Here is a 22,248-nt window from a genome sequence, read left to right as displayed (position 1 = left end):
ATCTGCTGTTGTTCAATTCTCTCCCTTGTTTCCCCGCCCTTTCCCCTCACATCCTCTTCTATGTAATTTTGTGTAACATTGAGGTTCTCCTACCATTTCCATATGCTTTCCCTTCTCTCTCCCTTTCTCTCCCCCCACTCGTCTTTGTTTAATGTTAATCTTTTCCTCATGCTCTTCCTCCCTGTTTTGTTCTTAGTTGCTCTCTTTATATCAAAGAAGACATTTTCCATTTGTTTTTTAAGGATTGGCTAGCTTCGCTTAGCATAATCTGTTCTAATGCCATCCATTTCTCTGCAAATTCTATGATTTTGTCATTTTTTATTGCTGGGTAGTACTCCATTGTGTATAGATGCCACATTTTTTTTTTTTATCCATTCATCTATTGAAGGGCATCTAGGTTGGTTCCACAGTCTAGCTATTGTGAATTGTGCCGCTATGATCATTGATGTGGCAGTATCGCTATAGTACGCTCTTTTAAGATCCTCAGGGAATAGTCCGAGGAGCGCGATAGCTTGGGTCAAATGGTGGTTCCATTCCCAGCTTTCCCAGGTATCTCCATACTGCTTTCCAGATTGGCCTTACCAATTTGCAGTCCCACCAGCAGTGTACAAGTGTACCCTTTTCCCCACATCCTCGCCTACACTTATTGTTGTTTGACTTCATAATGGCTGCCAATCTTACTGGAGTGAGATGGTATCTTAAGGTGGTTTTGATTTGCATTTCTCTGACTGCTAGAGATGGTGAGCATTTTTTCATGTAGTTGTTGATTGATTGTATGTCCTCCTCTGTGAAGTGTCTGTTCAGGCCCATTTGTTGAGTGGGTTATTTGTTATCTTATTGTTTAAGTTTTTGAGTTCTTTGTATATTCTGGATATTAGGGCTCTATCTGAAGTGTGAGGGGTAAAAATTTGTTCCCAGGATGTAGGCTCTCTATTTACCTCTTTTATTGTTTCTCTTGCTGAGAAAAAACTTTTTAGTTTAGGTAAGTCCCATTTAATTATTCTTGTTATTAACTCTTGGGCTATGGGCGTCCTATTAAGGAATTTGGAGCCCGACCCCACAGTATGTAGCCAACTTTTTCTTCTATCAGACGCCGTGTCTCTGATTTGATATCTAGCTCCTTGATTCATTTTGAGTTAACTTTTGTGCATGGTGAGAGAAAGGGATTCAGTTTCATTTTGTTGCATATGGATTTCCAATTTTCCCAGCACCATTTGTTGAAGATGCTATCCTTCCTCCACTGCATGCTTTTAGCCCCTTTATCAAATATAAGATAGTTGTAATTTTGTGGATTTGTTTCTGTGTCCTCTATTCTGTACCATTGGTCCACCCGCCTGTTTTGGTACCAGTACCACGCTGTTTTTGTTACTGTTGCTTTGTAGTACAGTTTGAACAATGGTATTGCTATACCTCCAGATTCACACTTCCTGCTTAGAATTGCTTTTGCTATTCTGGGTCTTTTGTTTTTCCATATGAATTTCATGATTGCTTTATCTATTCCTACAAGAAATGCCGTTGGGATTTTAATTGGCATCACATTAAACCTATAGAGAACCTTGAGTAATATCACCATTTTGATGATGTTAGTTCTGCTTATCCATGAACAGGGTACATTTTTCCATCTTCTAAGATCTTCTTCTATCTCTCTCTTTAGGGTTCTGTAGTTTTCATTGTATAAATCTTTCACCTCTTTTGTTAGGTTGATTCCCAAGTATTTTATTTTCTTTGAGGATATTGTGAATGGAGTGGTTTTCCTCATTCCATTTCAGAAGTTTTGTTGCTCATATACAGGAATGCCTTTGATTTATGCATGTTGATTTTATATCCTGCCACTTTGCTGAATTCATTTATTAACTCTAGCAGTTTCTTTGTAGACCCTTTTGGGTCTGTTAAATATATTATCATGTCATCCGCAAATAGTGATAATTTAAGTTCTTCTTTTCCTATTTTTATGCCTTTAATTTCTTTTGTCTGTCTAATTGCTATGGCTAGTATTTCAAGAACTAAATTGAATAGAAGTGGTGATAGAGGGCATCCCTGTCTTGTTCCAGATTTTAGAGGGAATGCCTTCAATTTTTCTCCATTTAGGATGATGCTAGCCTGAGGTTTAGCTTTTACAATTTTGAGGTAAGTTCCTGTTATCCCTAGTTTTTCTAGTGTTTTGAACATAAAGGGATGCTGTACTTTGTCAAATGTTTTTTCTGCATCTATCGAGATGATCATATGATTCTTGTCTTTAAGTCTATTGATGTGGTGAATAGTATTTATTGATTTCCGTATATTGAACCAGCCTTGCATCCCAGGGATGAATCCTACTTGATCATGGCGCACAATTTTTTTGATATGCTTTTGTATTTGATTCGCCAGGATTTTATTGAGAATTTTTGCATCCAAGTTCATTAGAGATATTGGTCTATAGTTTTCTTTCTTTGAAGTGTCTTTGTCTGATTTCGGGATCAGGGTGATATTGGCCTCATAGAATGAATTTGGAAGAGCTCCTCCTTTTTCTATTTCTTGAAATAGCTTGAAAAGTATTGGTATTAATTCTTCTTTGAAGGTTTTGTAAAAGTCCGCTGTGTACCCATCCGGTCTAGGGCTTTTTTTGGTTGGTAGTCTTTTGATGGCTTCTTCAATTTCTTCCTTTGTTATTGGTCTGTTTAAATTGTGTGTGTCTTCCTGACTCAATCGGGCAGATCGTATGACTTAAGAAATTTATCAATATCTTCACTATCTTCTATTTTATTGGAATATAGGATTTCAAAATACTTTCTAATTATCTTCTGTATTTCTGTAGTGTCTGTTGTGATATTGCCTTTTTCATCCCGTATGTTAGTAATTTGATTTCTCTCTCTTCTTCTCTTCTTTAACAGGGCTAAGGGCCTGTTGATCCTGTTTATTTTTTCAAAGAACCAACTTTTAGTTTTTTCAATTTTTTCAATGGTTTTTTTTGTTTCAATTTCGTTTGTTTCTGCTCTAATTTTAATTATTTCTTGTCTTCTACTACATTTGCTGTTGTTTTGCTCTTCCTTTTCTAGGTTTTTGAGGTGTAGTGTGAGTTCATTTATTTGTTGGTTTTTCCTTTTTTTGAGGAAAGAACTCCAAGAAATGAATTTCCCTCCTAAAACTGCTTTCATTGTGTCCCATAGATTCCGTGTCTGTATTGTCATTTGTCTCTATGATTTTTTTTATCTCCCCCTTTATGTCTTCTGTAACCCATTGATTATTCAGTAACATATTATTCATTTTCCAGGTGATGCAGGATTTTTCCTTCCTTCTTTTTATCATTGATTTCCAGTTTCATTCCATTATGTTCAGATATGGTGCATGGTATTATCTCCACGCCTTTATATTTACTAAGAGTTGCCCTATGGCATAATATATGGTCTATCTATGAGTAGGATCCATGTGCTGCTGAGAAGAACGTGTATCCACTTGATGATGGTTGATATATTCTATATATGTCAGTTAATTCTAGGTTATTGATTGTGCTATTGAGTTCAATAGTTTCTTTATTCAGCTTTTGTCTAGAGGATCTTTCTAATGGTGAGAGCGGTGTGTTGAAGTCACCCATAATTATTGTGTTGTAGTCTATTTGACTGTTGAACTTGAGGAGAGTTTGTTTTATTAACGTTGCAGCTCCATTGTTTTATGCATACAAATTTATAATTGTTATGTCTTGTGGTGGATGGTTCCTTTTAACAGTATATAGTATATAGTGTCCTTCTTCATCCCTTTTGATTAACTTAGGTTTGAAGTTGATTTGAGTATGGCCACTCCTGCTTGCTTCCGAGGGCCATGTGAATGATATTATTTTTCCCAACCTTTTACCTTCAGCCTGTGTATGTCTTTTCCTATCATATGAGTCTCCTGAAGGCAGCATATTGTTGGATTTGGTTTTTTGATCCAGATTACTAGCCTATGTCTCTTGATTGGTGAGTTTAGGCCATTAACATTTAAGGTTACAATTGAAACATGATTCGTACTTCCAGTCATGTTTATTTATTTATTTATTTTAGTTTGGCTAGTTTTTACTTTTGGTTATTTTCCTCCCCCTTTACTGAGGTATCTCCTGCTGTTAGTTTTGGGCACTATTTTTCAATTCCTCTTCTTGTAGTATTTTGCTCAAAATGATTTGCAGTCCTGGTTTTCTGGCTGCGAATTCTTTTATCTTTTGTTTATCATGAAAGATTTTAATTTCATTGTCAAATCTGAAGCTTAATTTTGCTGGATACAGTATTCTTGGTTGGAATCCATTATTTTTCAGCGTTTGAAATACATTTTTCCAGGATCTTCTCGCTTTCAAAGTCTATGATGAAAAATCAGTCTTTAACCTAATTGGTTTACCCCTGAATGTAATCTGCCTCCTTTCTCTCGTAGCTTTTAATATTCTCTCCTTGTTCTGTATGTTAGCTATCTTCATAATTATATGTCTTGGAGTTGGTCTATTACGGTTTTGAATGTTTGGGGTCCTGTAGGCTTCCAGGATTTGGCAATCCATTCCGTCTTTTATCTCTGGGAAGTTTTCTAGAATTATTTCATTTAATAGGTTGTCCATTCTTTTGGTTTGATTCTCTATGCCTTCTTCTATCCCGATGACTCTCAAACTTGGTTTTTTTTATGACATCCCATATCTCTTGAATAGATTGCTCATGGGATTTAAGCATCTTTTCTGTGTTGACTATATTCTTTTCAAGTTGATAAACTTTGTCTTCATTATCTGATGTTCTGACTTCTTCTTGATCTAGTCTATTTGTAATATTCTCATTTTGAGTTTTTAATTTGGTTTATAGTTTCCTGCATTTCTAGGATTACTGTTTGATTTTTTTTAAGATCTCTATCTCCTGGTAAAGCTCATTCATTGCCATTTGAATTTGTTTGTTTAATTCATTTTCAAAATATACTTTTATTGCTTGGACTTGCTGTCTCATGTCTTCTCTAATATTCCTTTCCATGTGAGTTAGGTATGCCTTGAGTTCTTTCTCTATCCCTCTTTCTGATGCTTCTAGGTCCTCCTGTAGATTTAAGTTGTCCTGCATTGTTTGTACTCCTTTTTTCCCTTGTTTTTTCATGATTTTTACACTACTTTCCAGCTCTATTTCATTGCTGTGTTTCTGATCTCTTCTATAAATTTGTTTTGGTTTTTTATATCTCTGTTGTCTCTCCTTTGTGTTGGTAGACTATGCTTGCTAAAGTGGATTCCGCTGGGAAGGAATTCTGACGGCCGAGCTCCAATGACGTCACCTGTCTGCTATTACGGGCCCCAGGCTCCTTACTGGGGTGTCCGAATGGAGGGGTGGGACTGGACTGTCTCTGGTTGGTTTCAGCTCCCGGATGCCGGTGGCTTGGCGGTCTCTAGTCGCGCGGACAGCGGGTGGGCTGTTGCTGGCGGGCGGGCAATCTCTAGCTGCCCAGTTGAAGGGGCAATGGGCCGGCGACGGGCTGGCGGTCCCCAGCTGCCCAGACACACGAGCAGCCGGTGGGTGATTGGTCGCCAGTTGGCATGTGGGTTTCCAGCTGTTCAGTCGCAGGGGCAATGTCACTGGTGGGCGGGCGATCTCTAGCCGCCTAGTCGTGCGGTTGGTCTCCAGCTGCCCAGTCGCGTGGGCAGCCAGCGGGCGATCAGTTGCCTGCGGGCATGCGGTCTCCAGCCGCTCAGTGGCAGGGGCAATGGGCCGGCTGTCAATGGTGAGTGGGAGATCTCTAGCCGCCCAGTAGCAGGGGCAATGGGCCGGCCGTCGCAGGTGCGCGGGCGGTCCCCAGCTGCCCAGACACGCAAGCAGCTGGTGGGCGATTGGTCGCCGGCAGGTGTGCGGTTTCCAGCTGCTTTGTCACAGGGGCAATGGGCCGGCTGTCGCTGGTGGGCAAGCAATATCTAGCTGCCCAGTCACAGGATCGGTTGCCGGTGGGGGGAGGACTCCAGCCGCCCAGTCGCGCAAACAGCGGGTGCAGTTTCGCCGTCGGGCGTGAGTTCTCCAGCCGCCCAGTCGCGAGGGCCTGGCCTTTAGTCCCCTGGTTTCTCCTGCTAGTCCTGGTTTTTCCTGCTAGACCAGATTTCCCCTGAGTGATGCCTCTCGGCAGTTCAAACTGTACTCTGGGCCTGCTGTTTGTTGGGCTTGGAGGGTGGCTATTGAGAACCCTCCAGGCACTCTATTGTTTTGATTTTTTCTGCTTGCCCCTTCCCCTCGCTGGCAATACAGGTTTCGTTTTCCCCGCTGATGGGAGGGGGAGTTGAAGGTGGGGTGTCTCTAGTGTTACCCACATCTTTATGCAGGCTTGCTCTGATAATCCCTCCCCCGGAGAGCCTAGGAGAGATTTTATGCGAATTCCCCGCTGTATGGGAGATGAGCTGAGTCACACGCACCTGTTTTATTGTTGCAATCTATCGGAGAGTCTCGGTGGTTACTTCAGCTCTTCAAGATGGTTGCCGCTGGTTTCCTTGGTGGAGTTTCCGTTGTGGGGGATAGAAGTGTCCCGCTTCCTTCCCTGTCTGAAATCCCAAACTCAGCCCGGGGCTCTGTGTGTGCTCAGGCGGCAGGATTCCACAGAATCTGCAGCAATCTCCCTGCTTGCTGGTCGCTTCTCGGCGGCTCTCAGCCGTCTGTAGCCGCGGGGCGGGCCACACGGATCAGTCAGCCCAGATCTCTGGTCGCACAGTTGGCTCATGAGACTCAATTACCGGACCTCAGTGCTGGAAATCCTTCCTCTAGGTTTCGGTGCACCCCCATTTTGGTGTAAGTTCCTAACAAGATAGTTTTTTGTCGTTCTAACTCGTTATTCACCCGCGCAGTGGCGCGGTACATGGGGTGTGATGCACTCTATTCTCGGCCATCTTGGGAATTTTAGTAGTGATTGCATTGAATCTGTAGAACAATGTGGATAGTATAGATGATCTTAATTCAAGCTCAAGAATGTTGAGCTTGAATTTAACTGTCAGTCTCTACACAAACTGAATTTGCCTGTCAATGATTTAACAACATTACCGGCATCCATTGCAAATCTAATCTCAGGGAACTAGATGTCAGCAACTAGATGCAAATCTAATCTCAGGGAACTAGATGTCTTTTTCCCTTGAATTTTGTACTTGGGAATATATTTTTCTAGCAACTTGGGATGTCTTCTACTGCTTCCTTAATTTTTTTCATTGTATTTTATAGTTTTCTTAGTGTTCTATGGTTTTCAGTGTATGGGTAGTTCATCTCTTTGATGGAATTATTCCTTAGGTTTTTTTTTAATGGTAGCTATGTTAGTGAATTTTTTTTCTTTATTGTGACCAAAATACCTGACAAAAACAACTTAGAGGAGAAAAATCTTATTTTGGGCTCATGGTTTCAGTGGTTCAGTCTGTGGTTAGCCAACTTCATTACTCTGGGCTCAAGGTGAGGCAGAACATTATTGCAGAAGGGTATGGTGGAGGAAAGATGCTCATGGAAGTTGGGAAGCACAGAGAGAGGAAGAAAAGGAGGGACTGAGAGGGAGAAAGGGAGTGTATGAGCATGTGAACACACAGGTGTATGAGCAAGAGACTGTTTTAGGAGCTCGGGACAGGATATAATCCTCAGCTGCACATCCTGGTGACCTCCTTCCTCTGGCTATGCCCCACCTGTCTACAGTTATCACCTAGTATAATTCATTCAAATTGTTAATTCATCAAATGGATCAATCCACTAAGGAGGTTACAGCTGTCTTAATTGAATCATTTCTTCTCTGAACATTCATGCATTGTCTGACACATGAGCTTTTCAGGGAAAATTAAAGATCCAAATCATGACACTAGCTATTATAAATGGGATTGTTAAATATTTTTTTGTTTGGATAGATTGTTTTTAATAAATATAATTACTATTGATTTTTGTATGTTGTTAATACATAGAATTACTACTGATTTTTGTATATTGACTTTGTATCCTGCAACTTTACTGAATTTGTTAGTTCTAACAGTTTTATTGTGGAGTTGTTAGGTTTTTCTATGTGTAAGATCCATGTGTGTCATCTTCAAAAAAGGACAATTAAACTTTTCCCACTTCAATTTAGATGGCTTTTATTTTCTTTTCTTGCATTCACGCCCTGAGTGGAACTTTCAGTGTAGTCATGTGTTGCTTGATGACAGGAATATGTGTTGAGAAATAAGTCATTAGGTGACTTTGTCATTGTGTAAACATCATAGAGTATACTTAACACAGACTTAAATGATATATAGATCATTAACTTGATGTGGTCTCTTGATGTGATTAAGAGGTGTAGTAGGGGCTGGGGTTGTGGTTTAGTGGTACAGCTCTTGCCTAACACTTGTGAGATGCTGGGTTTTATCCTCAGCATCACATAAAAATAAATAAATAAAATAAAGGTATTATGTCCAATCAGAATTTAAGAAAAAAAAGACGTAACAAACATATGAGATGTCTGAGAGGCTGCTGCCTGAATATCAATACAGTGAACTTTATTTTTAGTAAGTAGGATGGAGTGTTTATAATCTTTTGGAATCATTGTTGTTTTTGTAGTCCATTGTTGACCAAATATTTTGAGATGTGTGACTATAATATGTTGAGGAGTAGTGGCAACAATGGAAAACCTTGTCTAGTTGCTGATCTTAGAAAAAACATATGCTATGAGGTGGGGGGAATAGAAGGATTAAAGGAACTCTAGGGCAAAGGGGAAAAGGGAAGGGAGGCTTAGGGGGAATAAGGATAGGATAGATGGTGGAATGTGATGGTCATCATTACCCTAAGTACATGTAAGAAGACAAGTAAAGATGTGACTCTTCTTTGTGTACAACCAGAGATATGAAAAATTACGCTCTATATGTGTAATATGAATTGTAATGCATTCTGTTGTCATGTATAACAAATCAAAATTAAAAAGAATTCTTTTAGCTTTCAATATTGAATATATGTTAGCTGTGAGTTGAACCTATATGGCTTTTACTGTGTTGACAAACATTCTTTCTATACCTAATTTGTTGAGAGTTTTTATTATGAAAGGATGTTTAATTTTGTCAACTGCTTTTTCTGCATCTATTGAAAAGTTTTTTCCCTTCATCCGTTAATGTGGTGTATGTCACATTTACAGATTTGCAAATGTTGAAATTATTATTAAGAGCAGACTGTCATGTGTCATTTGATAATACATTGAAGAATATATGGAAGATAGAAGTTAGCTCTTAAAAAAATTTAAAAAATAAATGTGTATTTCTTTTTTAATTAAAAAGTGAAAGAATCATATGAGGGTAGATTTTAAATGTTGTGCCCAAAGATATGACATGCAATAAATACTAAATGCTAAGACATATTCAAATAATTTTTAACCTTTGTAGAAAATCTTTATAAACAAGTTCCTTAAGTTAGTGCAATAGTACCAGCAAATATGTGGTAATTGTATTCCATAGCCCTTAGTTGCCAGGTCACCTTTTCTCCTAAATGATGTCTGAAAGTAATCCTTCCTGTCATTTTAATTAAATTTCATGACTTATTGCAAATCATTTTGTACTGATTAAAATAGTCAAGTCATTCTAGTTTTACAGTTAACAATTAACTTTGGCAAGTCAGTTTACCAGAAGTCTGTCAACACACACACATACATAACACATACACAGTTAAAGTAAAAAAAAGTATTGCATGCATTCATTTGCTAAATCCTAGTTCATATGAAGCAATTAAATTGTATATCTTATAGAAAAATTATCATTTTGGCACATCCATTTTAAGAAATAAATCCATTTTACGGGTTTATGATTTATTCATTAATCATAGGTTTACGTGAAGTTTATAGTGTTTAGTACCCAACAGGTTTCCAGTTCTCAATAGCCAATAGTTTTTTTTAACTTTAAAGGTATTATTTTATTTCAGCTTTTGTTATTGAGTCATTTAACTTTATAGTAGTTAGTACCCAACAGGTTTTCAGTTCTCAATAGCCAATAGTTTTTTAACTTTAACGGTATTATTTTATTTCAGCTTTTGTTATTGAGTCATTTAACTTAAGGACTAAATTTTTTCTGTTGCATATGGAAATTTTGTGGTTTTAAAAAATATATATTTTTTTGTTGTTGATGGACCTTTATTGTATTCATTTATTTATATACGGTGCTGAGAATCAAACCCAGTGCCTCACACATGCTAGCTACCACTGAGCTACAATCACAGCCGGGAAATTTTGTGTTTTAAATTTATAATTTTATTTATATTCCATTCATTCATAGTGCTGTACTTGTCTTTTTCTACTCTACTTAAAAAATTTCATATTCAACTAAAATGCCTCTATAAAAATTGGAAAAATACCCATGAATTTATCAATTGTTTGTATTTTGCCACATTTGCTTTATTTCTCTTTTTTTGTGTGTGTATTTTTAAAATATGTTCAGGAAACAGATACACGTTTTGCTGCTAATGTAATATTTCTTTTTTTACTAAACTTATGTAAATTGCAGGTACCACAGACTTTATCCATAGAAGTGTGCATCTCCCAACAAAAGTAATTCCTTATACATAACCGTAGTATCATTCTCACTCTCAAGAAATTTGATATCCCGTTTTTCTTGTTGCCCTCCTTAGCTCTTTTGCCTCTTTTTCTCCCTTTCAAGTTAAAGATCACATGTAGCATTTAGTTGTGTTCGTTTGGTCTTTAAAATCAGGAAAATTTGTTCATTTTTTTCATGTCATTGATACTTTTTAAGAACTCAGGCCAGTTGGATTGTGTGTATGTGTGAGAATGTGATATTTCCCCCTCATAATTTTATTTAGGCTAACTACCATTTGAAACTTCTTATGAATAGTGTGAAAAATTTTTATTTCAATCCCTGGTGCTTAATGTAATGCCAAGCATTGCTTGTTTGATAAATCTCAAAGTAAATAAACTTAATCTATTAAAATTATGTCTCTGCATCCATTAGTAGGTAATTCAAGCTAAAGCATTAGAGAATTTAAGAATTATTGTGACTTTAGAAGTCTACTCTTCTATCACAAAAGGTTACCTTTAAGCATTTCCATTTTTTAAAATAGATGTTAAAGTATAAGAAAAGAAACTCTAGATAATCAGGATATTAAATTGTATGCATCTGGAAGTGTACATACCTAGTAAACTTTGTTACCAGTCTTAATACTATGGAAATATTTTTTGACTCAATAATAAAAATACTTGTACAAACTCCAGGTTTATTATTCTAAACAAGAATAGTGGAATTATGGCTATATAGTGGACTTGTAGCACTATTAAATTAATATCCTAGACTTCCATACAACTTTGTAAAGAATTTCATTTTTACAATTATGGTGACTTTTATTTGGCCACAGTGTAAAAATCTTAGCTTCCTAGTTTTAGCTTGTCCTTGTTGCTAAAACTAAAAGACTACTTTAAATGATTTGTTCAGTCCACTAGTGTTTTTGGAGTAGTTGGAAATACTTTTTTTTTTTAATTTATTTTTTAGTTGTAGTTGGACACAATACCTTTATTTATTTATTTTTATGTGGTGCTGAGGATTGAACCTAGGGCCTTACACATGCTGTACCACTGAGCCACAACCGCAGCCCTGGGAATACTTTTTATATGATCAAAAGATTCAGAATAAGGGGCTGGGGTTGTGGCTCAGAGGAAGAGTGTTTGCCTAGCATGCGTGAGGCACTGGGTTCAATTCTTAGCACCACATAAAAATAAAATAAAGGTATTGTGTTCACCAACTAAAAAATAAATGTTTAAAAAATGATTCCAAATAAATACTTAAGTATTCTGCCTAAAGAATGACATTACTATTTGCTGCTAATAAATTTTACAATTTATTTTTACTAAAAATTAAATGAATTTATTATTCTTTCCATATGATTGCTTATAATGCCTTGCCTTTTCTTTGTAATTTTTCTTCTTTTTGTCTTTAATTAAGGCCTAAATGAAACTACACTTTATTGTTAGTGAACAAAGGTAGATGAAAGGAGACAAGAATTAACTCATTTTACTTTTAGAGAACTAATTTAATCAACCTATATTATTTAGCTGTAGTATATATGCCTTTGTAAGTCTTCTTTATTAAAAACAAGAATATAGTATGCATTTTAGGTTGATTTGATTGGTTGTAAGGAATTATAAGTTTTTAGTCCCCCCCCCCCCAAGTACTGGGAGTTGAACCAGGACCTCCCTTATAGTTGACAAGCCCTCTACTACTAATACACATTCCTAGCCCTTTTTATTTTATTTTGAGACAGGGTATTCTTGCTAATTTTCTGAGGCTGGTCTGGAACTTGCAATCCTCCTGCCTGGTGCAGAACTTGGAATCTTCCTGCCTCAGCCTCTGGAATATATAGGTTACAGGTGTGTGCCACCATGTCTGGCTGTTGGATTTTCAGTTAGATAATAGATTGTTTAAAAGAAAGGTTAGTTATGTTAAGTGATCATAGTGTTCTCCATAGTTTGAAATTATTAAAATTTATTTAGTATTCACGTGATCACCATTGATATGGATGGATAAGTGTTTCTTATATTCTGAGTAAGAAAATGAAGATACTATCCATTTTTTCCCTATTATAACATTTGATCATATTGAATCTTAAATCGGATATATAATCTTTTATCTAATTTCTGTTGTTTTCTGCTTTTAGGTGTTTATATCAGTTTTAGTCTAATAATATTTAAATATGTCTTAATATATCAGGTTACACTTTTGAGATTCATTAGCTGATATGCCCTGTTTGGAAAGAGCCAGGAAACATGGTGGTATACTTTATTAATAATAGTTTCAGGTGGGTGTGGTGGCACGCACCTGTAATCACAATGGCTCCGGAAACTGAGGCAGGAGGTTCAAGAGTTCAGAGTCAGCCTCAGCAAAAGCAAGATGCTAAGCAATTCAGTGAGACCCTGTCACTAAATAAAATACTAAATAGGGCTGGGGATTGGCTCAGTGGTCTAGTGCCCCTGAGTTCAATCCCTGGTACAAAAAAAAAAAAAAAAGTTTCAGCAAGCTGTGTGTATTTTAAACATTTGCATTTGAATTTTGGCATTTAGATTGTCATGGTTTCTGATCTTTTATATAGTTCTTCCTGTGTTTTTCAGTTGGCCAGATAGTATAGTTTATGATTAAAACACTCACCTAGGAATAAAAAAAAATGTTCTTTGTTCTTTGCTTCTGTTTATTGGTCCTATTTTAATATTGGGGAATTAATCTAAGTCTCTGTTATTCTGTAATATTGTCACAATTGCCAGATTGTTAGAAAAATTATATTTTGTTGTGTCCAAATGGCCTGTGTTATAGAGAATTCTAATAGGTCTGATGATTATAACATACTGTTAAAGTATCAATAGAGAAAGTTGGTGGGAAAGGGAGACAAAATTTAAGACCATGTAGTTAATTCTCTTGTGAACACACTGAATAAAATGACAGGAATTGTAAGATTGAGAAACAAGATCTGTCTTTCTGATGTGGGAATTCTGGAGAGGTTAACCAAGGCCTTTCTTTTTAATTGAGTCTAAAAGAGTGAATTGTAAGTTTTAGGCAAAGCAGAAAATAATTGTTTGAACCTGAGGAAATCTGATGATTGGTAATAGGGGCATGAATGTGGAAAGAAAAGCCCAAAGAGTGAGCCTTTGTTTTTCTCCAACATTAAGAGATCTGAAGAACAGAAGAAAGGTACAACAAAAAAATTGAGGAAAAATACTACTGTAGGAGAAAGAAAATGTTTGTTTTCCTTACTATATTTTAATTTTTCATAAACGGGACTTGTCATATTTATAGTTCATATCACAGTGTCTGATATTTTGTATGTTTGATACATATTTGCTGAATAATAGAGGAAAGATAATTTCACTTTGAGGTACCTAAATAAAATCTAATGGGAACTTAAAAATTCTTAAGTGGAATTAAAAATGGTAGCAAATTTGAGATACAGATTTAAAATCTAGAAGTGTATATGGTAGAAATTGAAGTCAAAATAAACATTAAGCAGCAATTTGCATAAGTATCTCAAAGCTATTGATTTAGGAGAAAACAGATACTCTGTATCTAAAAGCTAGTGATGATTTAGTTAATTTCGTAGACATCAGTTGATTACTTTTTAAATAATTTTTTAAATTTATAAATGGACACAATACTTTTATTTATTTATATGCCGTGCTGAGGATTGAACCCATTGCCTCATATGTGTTAGGCAAGTACTGTACCACTTAGCTATAACCCTAACCCCTGATTACTTTTTGTAAACTACGTGTTATGGAACAAAGTACTTTAAAACATGAAAAATACAGAGTATTCATTTGTATATGAGGAAGATGATATAAACATTAATTTTCATTATATAATACTAAACTAATAAATACATTTTTTAGCAAATAAATATACTATTTGTAATACAGGTTGAGCATCTGTACTCTCAAATTTGAATTTGAAGTGTTCCAAGATCTGGCCTTTTTTTTTTTTGAGGGCCAACATAATGACACAAGTGTAAAATTCCACTCCTGACCTCCTGTGATGGATTGCAGCCAAAGCATACAAAATTATTAAAAATGTTACATGAATTACCTTCAGGCTGTAATGTAAGTACAAGATACATATGTAGCATAAATGAATTCCATATTTAGACTCTGGTTCCCTCCCCAAAACATCTCATTATGTACATGCAAATATTTCAAAATCTGGGAAAAACGACAACAACCACCCTGAAATCCTAAGTATTTTTGATTCCAACCATTTCAGATAAAGGATGTTCAACCTATACTTATTCTGACAGATTCTGTCTTAGATGTTGGAGATAGAGGTGAACAAGATAAAAGGGACCACTGCATTTACAACTCTCTGTTTTTGAGAGATTGAAATTCTTGATTTTTAATACTACCTCGAATTATATGTTTTGTTTGTCCAAACACAAGAAAAACCATTAGCATGATTGTCGTGCTCCTTTTGAGAATAAAAGAAAGGACTTTGTGACTTCTTCCTTAAAAATTTGTATCCTATGTGTAAAATTGTGATTGTGTATTGAACTCAACTAAATAAATAATGTTAACATAACAATTGTTTCTGGTTAATTTTTTTCATATTTATTGTGGGACCATTCACATGTTTTAACATTGACCATTTTTGCATTTTTAAATTTATGCATTTTGGTGCACTTTTGTTTCACCTTCACCACTGTGTAGTTCTAGAATGTTGTTGTCATCTTAAAAGGAAACCCTGGACCCACTAACTAGTCACTCCCCATTCTAGTTTTTCTTAGTACTTTCAACCACTTATCTTTTTGGAGTCTGTCAGGATTTGTTTTTTCTGGATATTTCATATTAATAGAATCATATATATGTACGGCTGCTTTCTCTTCAAATAGTGTTTTCCAGATGCATCCATGTTGTACCATATATTGATATTCCCATAATGTGGATACACCACATTTTATTTATTTTCTTTATTTATTTGTTGATAGGTATTGGATTATTTCTATATTTGGCTGTTGTAAATAATTCTTCTATGAGCATTCATGTACAAGTTTTTGTTGGAACATATATTTTTAATTTTCTCAAGTACACACAGGAGTAGAATTTCCGGGTTATAGGGTAATTCTGTGTTTAACATTTGAAGGAGCCTCCAAACTATTGTCCACAGCCATTTTCTGTTCCAGTCAGCAATGTATATATGTAGTTTCCAATTTTTCCATATCTTCATTAGTATTTGTTAATTTCACACAATTGCATTTAGTTGTCAGGTCTATTAGGCCTTCTCTCTTCTAAGTGGTTCCTTAGACCTCCTTTGTTTCGTTTGAAGATTACTGGCCTTTAATAAAAGTTTTCTTAATTTGGGTTTGTTTGATGCTTGCTTATGTTTAAATGTAGCTTTTATGTTTTTGGCAATTATACATTGTTTCTCAGGGCATCTCAGACAAGTTGCCATGTGCTATTGATTTTAACTGGTAATGCTTAACTTTGAAGAATTTTGTTAAGATGGTGCCTGTCAGATTCAGTCAACTTTTTCTTTTGTAATTGATAAATATCTTGTAGAAAGAATCTTTGAGACCAAATTAATGTCCTACTTATTATTACTTTTTATGCAATAATTTTGGCATCCATTGTTATTAGGGGTTTTGTTTTGTTCTTTTTCTTGTCCTTTTCCCAGTTTGTGTTTTCTACTGTTGTCAGTTAAACCCAGAGCCTTGCACCGCATGCTAAGCACACACACACTATCACTGACATAAACACCCAGTCTATTGATGAGTTTTGCCTGCAGCAGTTATTATTGTGGTATTTGCTAGGTGGTGATTTTTGCACCATTTTTCATCACCTGAAACTCTATACATGGCATTATGGTAAGCTTACTTTATCATCTAGTGATGATAAAGTTGGAATAAACTTCAAAGGGTGACAACTTAAAAGGTTGACAACCCGGTTGGATAATCAATCATTATGTTAGTGGAGGGATGGATCTTTTTTAATAAACAGACTATATAAAATTCATTTTTGAAAAAAATTTAAATTAGCATTCCTTTGATCAAGATTAGAGCAATGAGTGCTATTTAAAGTTGTCTGTGGACGAGTGCTAGTTTACCAGTTATTTGTTGCTGTATTTTTGCTGTGATAATTTTAGGAGATGAGTAGGTGCTTAGAATATTTTACCAAAATTTAACTTCACAGTACGTATATTGTATTTTGCAAATGTATTGGTCTGTAACAGATTGGAAATTTTTAAAAATTTATTTACCTCAGGTTTGTGAAACACTTGGTCTAAAAGGATACTCCAAGGGTTATGGATGTAGCTCAGTAGCAGAGTTTTTCTAGCATGCATGAGGCCCTGAGTCTAGTTCCCATTACTACCACCCATTCCCCCAAATCATAAGTAGAAGCCTACTGAAAAGTTGAAATGTTTAGTAGATCTCTTAAATATACACATCATGGTGTGCAGAAATCAACACATTCCTTAACCACTTACATTGAGTATGCTACTGGATTATGTGAAGGAAAAACTCTTAAGAGGAATGTAAAAAAAGATAGGGAAAAAGAGAAGATAGATGCAGGAAAGAGAAAATGTGTTATTATGTTAGTATTATTGCCTTCAGGTATATCTGTGGGCATATGTGAGATAGATTTTCCAACCCTTTCACCTACAGCTTTGTTTTCAGCTTTGCTTTTTTATGTATATAAGGGGCCAGCTCAATCTGGATCCCAGTGTTTAAAAAGCAATAGTTTATGTGAGAAAAACAGAATGTTAAATGTTGTGCATTTTGTGTCCTTATCACATTGAGAAGGTTCTAATTTTCAGTAGAGCTAAGAGAAGGAAAGGAAGGAAATCAACTCAAGTAAATAATAGTTATAGAGAGGCAAAGAAGGAAAGATGCACAGAAAGAGAAATTGTTGTGGAGGTAGTTCTATTTGGTTCTCATTGGTGGTGTCAATTTGTCTAGCTCCTGCTTAGTTGGCAAATTATTCTCAGAATCTGCGGGGTACATGTTAATTATTATTGTTTTGGTCTCTATAAGACATTCTTTTAATTTGATTATTATTATTATTTTTTTTAGGAATACAAGAGTTTCCAGAAAATATAAAAAATTGTAAAGTTTTGACTGTTGTGGAGGCCAGTGTAAACCCAATTTCTAAGTAAGTTATTCTCAGTTGAATTATAAGTTTTGTTTAAAAAAAAAACAATTTTGAAGCACTAGTAGAATATTACAGAATATTATTTTACGTATTTTAGTGAAAATTTGTATCAATTTTAAAGCTACACAAAGGTTCGATTTTAGAATAAAAAATGAACTTAATAATCTTCCTACGTTCACATATTATGGATATAAATTTTAGATCTAAAAAAGACAATACAAGTATTTTTAATGCAGATCTCCCCGATAGTTAATGTCAGAAATGAGACTAGAATCTGCTAGGTTTCCTCACTATTTGTACAGTGCCAAAATGTGAGATATTTGAATATATCATAATATTCTGGATATTGCCAACAATATGGTAATATCCAGAGTATTTTCCTGGAAGTAGATGGTTGATATAAACAAGTTGAAGTGAACAAGGAACTGAGAGTCTAGTTTGAATAAATTGTTTAATGAACACTGGAGTCAGCACCTCAATGGTTGGCCTGGGAATAGATTGTGTGTGTGTGGGGGGGGGGGGGGGAGGGTACAGGGATTGAACTCAGGGGGATTTGACCACTGAGCCACATTCCCAGCCCTATTTTGTGTTTTATTTAGAGAGAGGGTCTCATTGAGTTGCTTGCTGAGGTTGACTTTGAATTCTCAATCCTCCCTTCTCAGCCTCTGGGATCCAGGCATGTGCCACTATGCTAAGCCTGCTATGTCTTAATGCACAAGGATTTTATTCTTGTTAAAATCCATGGCAAATGCATAAAGAATGATGTATATACTTTTCATTTGAAAATAATACTCTGTCGTTAAGTTCTACATCTGTAAAACCTGTTTTATAAGCAAGAAGAAATAGAAACTAACCCATGTAGATTCTTACATGGACTTAAAATACTCAGCTTTTTATGTTATTTGCTTGAAGAATTCTAAACCTTAATTATTTAGGGGCTAAATGTTGATTATCAAAATAATCTAAATCAGTGTTTTCCACTGGAGCCTGTTTTTACCCCAGGGACACTTGGCAATTTTTAGAGATAACTTTCGGGGGGTCGGAGTGTATACACACATGCACACTATTGGCATCTAGTTGGTAGAATCCAGGGCCACAGTTAAACATCCTACAGTGACAAGGCAGTTTTCTCACAACAAAGAATTATTCTCAAATTGTCTCTGCCTAGGTTTAGAAACTCTTTAGTTCCTTCACTTGATGTTAGATAAGGTGAATTTGAAGGGTGCCTGTTGTTTTCATGGTTATGTCCTAAATGTATTTCTATGTGTTGTGGCTCATTCTTGGTTAACTATTTGTGCAAATTTAATGTTACAGAGACAAATATTACCTTACTTTCTCTTACCAAAGAGATGAAGTTACAAACATTGAAGCAGGCAAATTATTACAAAATGCAAACCTTAATTTATAAAGAGGTGACTATTTTCTGTTGAGAAAATGTCTTGATTACACAGATTCTTGTGAGGCTGAAATTGTATATACGAAATTAATTTAAATTTTGATATATTTTATATAGGCTCCCTGATGGATTTTCTCAGCTGTTAAACCTAACCCAGTTATATCTGAATGATGCTTTCCTTGAATTTTTGCCAGCTAATTTTGGCAGGTAAATTATAGTTTCTCCTAAAAACATTTATTGTTAGCTTTTGTAGTTTACAAAACTATAAGTTACTTTAGTAATACCATGTTATAGTTTCATAGACTCTTCTTTTGTAACTATTTCCAAGTATTGTGATTTTTTTTTTCTTCTTTTTGCAGTACTGGGGATTAAACCCAAGGGTGTCTACCACTGAGCTATATCCCCAGCCCTTTTTATTTCTAATTTGAGACAGAGTCTCAGTAAGTTGTCGAAACTGGTCTAGAACAGGCAATCCTCTTGTTTTAACACCATGAGTACCAAGTACTAATACTAATTAGTATGCAATTAGTGATTTTTATAGTTTCTTTGAATCTAATTACTTTTATTCCAAATTTATTTTCAGTGAGAGTTAAAAAAAAAAAAAAGACCATCAGTTTTTAAGGTGGCAAAAAAAATAGAAGGTTTTCCTAGAGATAATATCTGTATATTTGAGATACCAAATGCTATATTCTTAGTATTTATTAAAATCTTTTAACAATCTATTTAGCTATTTTCCCATTGAATCAAAATTCTTGAGAAAACAGTATGTTTCTGGTTTACCAGTATGTGTTTACTTCATCTCTCTTCATCACCATCCCCATTAAGTCTCTGAGTATTTTTTTAAACAGATGAATTAATGAATAATAGGTATCAAGTTATTGAATTTAAATTAATTTTATTATAGAAAGTGTTAGCAAACTAAACTTTAATTTTGTAGTTATCGTTTGTCTAAAACAATTATTATACTTTTTAGATTCGTCTTCTGTATCTGGCATTTGCATCATTTAATTTGTTCATTTCCCCTATTTTATAGTGAAATGTATATTGCTGAATTGTCAGCAGATTTATTTATCTCTTTTTATAACTATTCTCTAGAGTTGCATTATTGTTCTTTAAGGAACAGTTTTGTGGTTATTTTTAGTGGAAGGCATGGAATATGATTTAGGATTGCTTACTTAGGAACAATCACTTTGTCCCTTTGAAAATATCTAAAAGCATTTTCCCTTCCTGTTAATTCTGGACAGCAGAAATAGTCTTTTCTTCCTTTGTGGTTTTTATTCCCTTGTAATATTTTTTGTTACTCTGCATATAGTAATTATATAATTAGTATTGGTTGTTTTAAAACCTTAAAATATGGCATTATTATTAAATCCTTTGTTGTAGACACTTGACTTGTTCTTTGTTTTGCAGATTAACTAAACTTCAGATATTAGAACTTAGAGAAAACCAGTTAAAAATGTTGCCTAAGTAAGTAAAGGTGTTATCCTTTTAAAAATTCAATTTAGAATTTTTAATCCATATTTCCCTAAAAAGAGATTTTTATAAAGACTTAAATTTTTGGTGCTTATATTATATAATTCCTGATGTTAAATTTAAAAATGTGTCTATTGGTGATTTCATAGCTCTCTGAGGCGTAATCTTTTGTGTAATACAAAAATTAGATAATAAGTTTGTGAAAAAAGAAAAATTAAGTTTGGAAAGCCAACCTGAGTTCTAATTAGAGATTCAAATTCTTATGTTAGAACCCATACATATCATTTATTAGAGAGATCTGTATAGTCTTCATGTGAAGCTGCTAACTAAAACTTGACTGCTTGGCTTTCTCATCTGTTGTAAATTAGAAATTGGGTGATTGGTTTTCATATTGTAATCTAACATCAAGAAGAGATGGTAGTTTAAGAGCAAATGAGGAGATAAAACTATTGAAAAAAAACAGGTCTACAAACTCAAAATGCACTGTATTCTTTGGTGATTTATTTTAAAATACCTTGAATACATTGCTATATGTCATGTAGGGCTTGACAAACTACAGTCTATGATTAATTATTGCCCATTGTCTATAATTGTGAATAAAGTTTCATTGGAACATAGCCACATTCCTTAATTTACTTATTACCTCTGGCCGATTTTATTCTGTAAAGTAGAGTTCAGTAATTGTGACAAAGACCTTATGATCACAGAACTTAAAATATTTACTATCTGGTCTTTTGTAGAAAAAAAATTCTTAACTAGTATTAAAATAGAATCATTAAGACTTAATTTTTACTTTTTGAGGAGCAAACATCTTCAGTTACCCCAGGAGTTAGTTGTTTTGTTTACTCAGCTTCAGTGGCATCATATTTATATCTGTTACTGTATTTGCCACATCAAGTAATGTATCTGTTTTTATATGTCACTTTCTTCTTGCCTGACCAACATGAATACATGCGCATGTGTTTCCTTTCCTCTGTCCCACATGATTATAAGTTGAGGACAGAGTACATGTCTAGTTTGTTTCCCCCCCACCAAATGATAGTTTGTTTTAGCCAAGTATTTATCCAGTGCATGAATGAAGTTTCTAATGATGGTTGTGAGTATAACTTAAAGTAAGAATTACCATATTAAAAATTTGAAAGGTCTAAATATTTCGCCAATTTAGTACTGGCTTAGCTCAAAACTTTACTGTCTAAGAGACCTAAATAACAATATATAAATTGTTTATTATAATAAGTAAGCCTATAATTAATGTGGTGCATTAATCAGCTTTCTGTCAGTGTGACAAAATACCTGAGATAAATAGCTTACAAAGAGAAAAGGTTTATTTTTGCTCAGGTTTCAGAGGTTCCCATCCATGATTGGCCTTATGGCTTTTGGGCCTGTAATAAAGTAACACATTGTGGTGAGAGTGCATGGTATAACAAAGCTGCTCACTTCTTGGTGTCTGGGAAGCAAAGAGAAAACTGTAAGAGGCCAGGGTTCCAATGTCCCCTTGTGGCACAGGCCCTTAATCCCAGGTACTTGGGAAGCTGAGATGTGCGATCACAAGTTCAAGTCTAACCTAGGCATTTTAGCAAGACTTTGCTTGTCTCAAAACAAACAACAAAAAACAGGGCCAGGTACAGCTAAGTGCTAGTGCTTGCATAGCATGTTCAAAGCCCTGAGTTCAATCTACTGTATGTGCGACAGGCATGCCTCCCATAACCTGACTTCCTTCTACCAGGCCCCACCTCCTAAAGATTCCATTACCTACCTCCCAGTTGTGCCACAGGCTAAGGACCAAGCCTTCAACATATGGGCTTTTGGGGGACATTTTAGGTCCAAATGCTTAT

At 35.1% G+C, this 22,248-nt stretch overlaps 1 protein-coding gene across 7 annotated transcripts in view; it reads left to right on the top strand.

Moving 5' to 3' along the window:
• Positions 1-22,248, top strand: part of Erbin (erbb2 interacting protein) — a 137,971-nt gene that overhangs the window by 60,688 nt on the left and 55,035 nt on the right. For all 7 annotated transcript variants that reach the window (XM_078015812.1, XM_021722480.3, XM_078015810.1 and 4 more), the window contains exons 5-7: positions 17,466-17,544; positions 19,058-19,147; positions 20,351-20,407. In XM_078015812.1, coding sequence (XP_077871938.1) covers positions 17,466-17,544; positions 19,058-19,147; positions 20,351-20,407 — 226 coding nt within the window. The remainder of the gene's footprint in view (positions 1-17,465; positions 17,545-19,057; positions 19,148-20,350; positions 20,408-22,248) is intronic.

The sequence above is a fragment of the Ictidomys tridecemlineatus genome, chromosome 1 (assembly GCF_052094955.1).
Source record: "Ictidomys tridecemlineatus isolate mIctTri1 chromosome 1, mIctTri1.hap1, whole genome shotgun sequence".
In the NCBI taxonomy this organism is placed as follows: domain Eukaryota; kingdom Metazoa; phylum Chordata; class Mammalia; order Rodentia; family Sciuridae; genus Ictidomys; species Ictidomys tridecemlineatus.
Note: the sequence above shows the minus strand (reverse complement) of the source record. Positions and strands in the feature narration are given on the sequence as shown.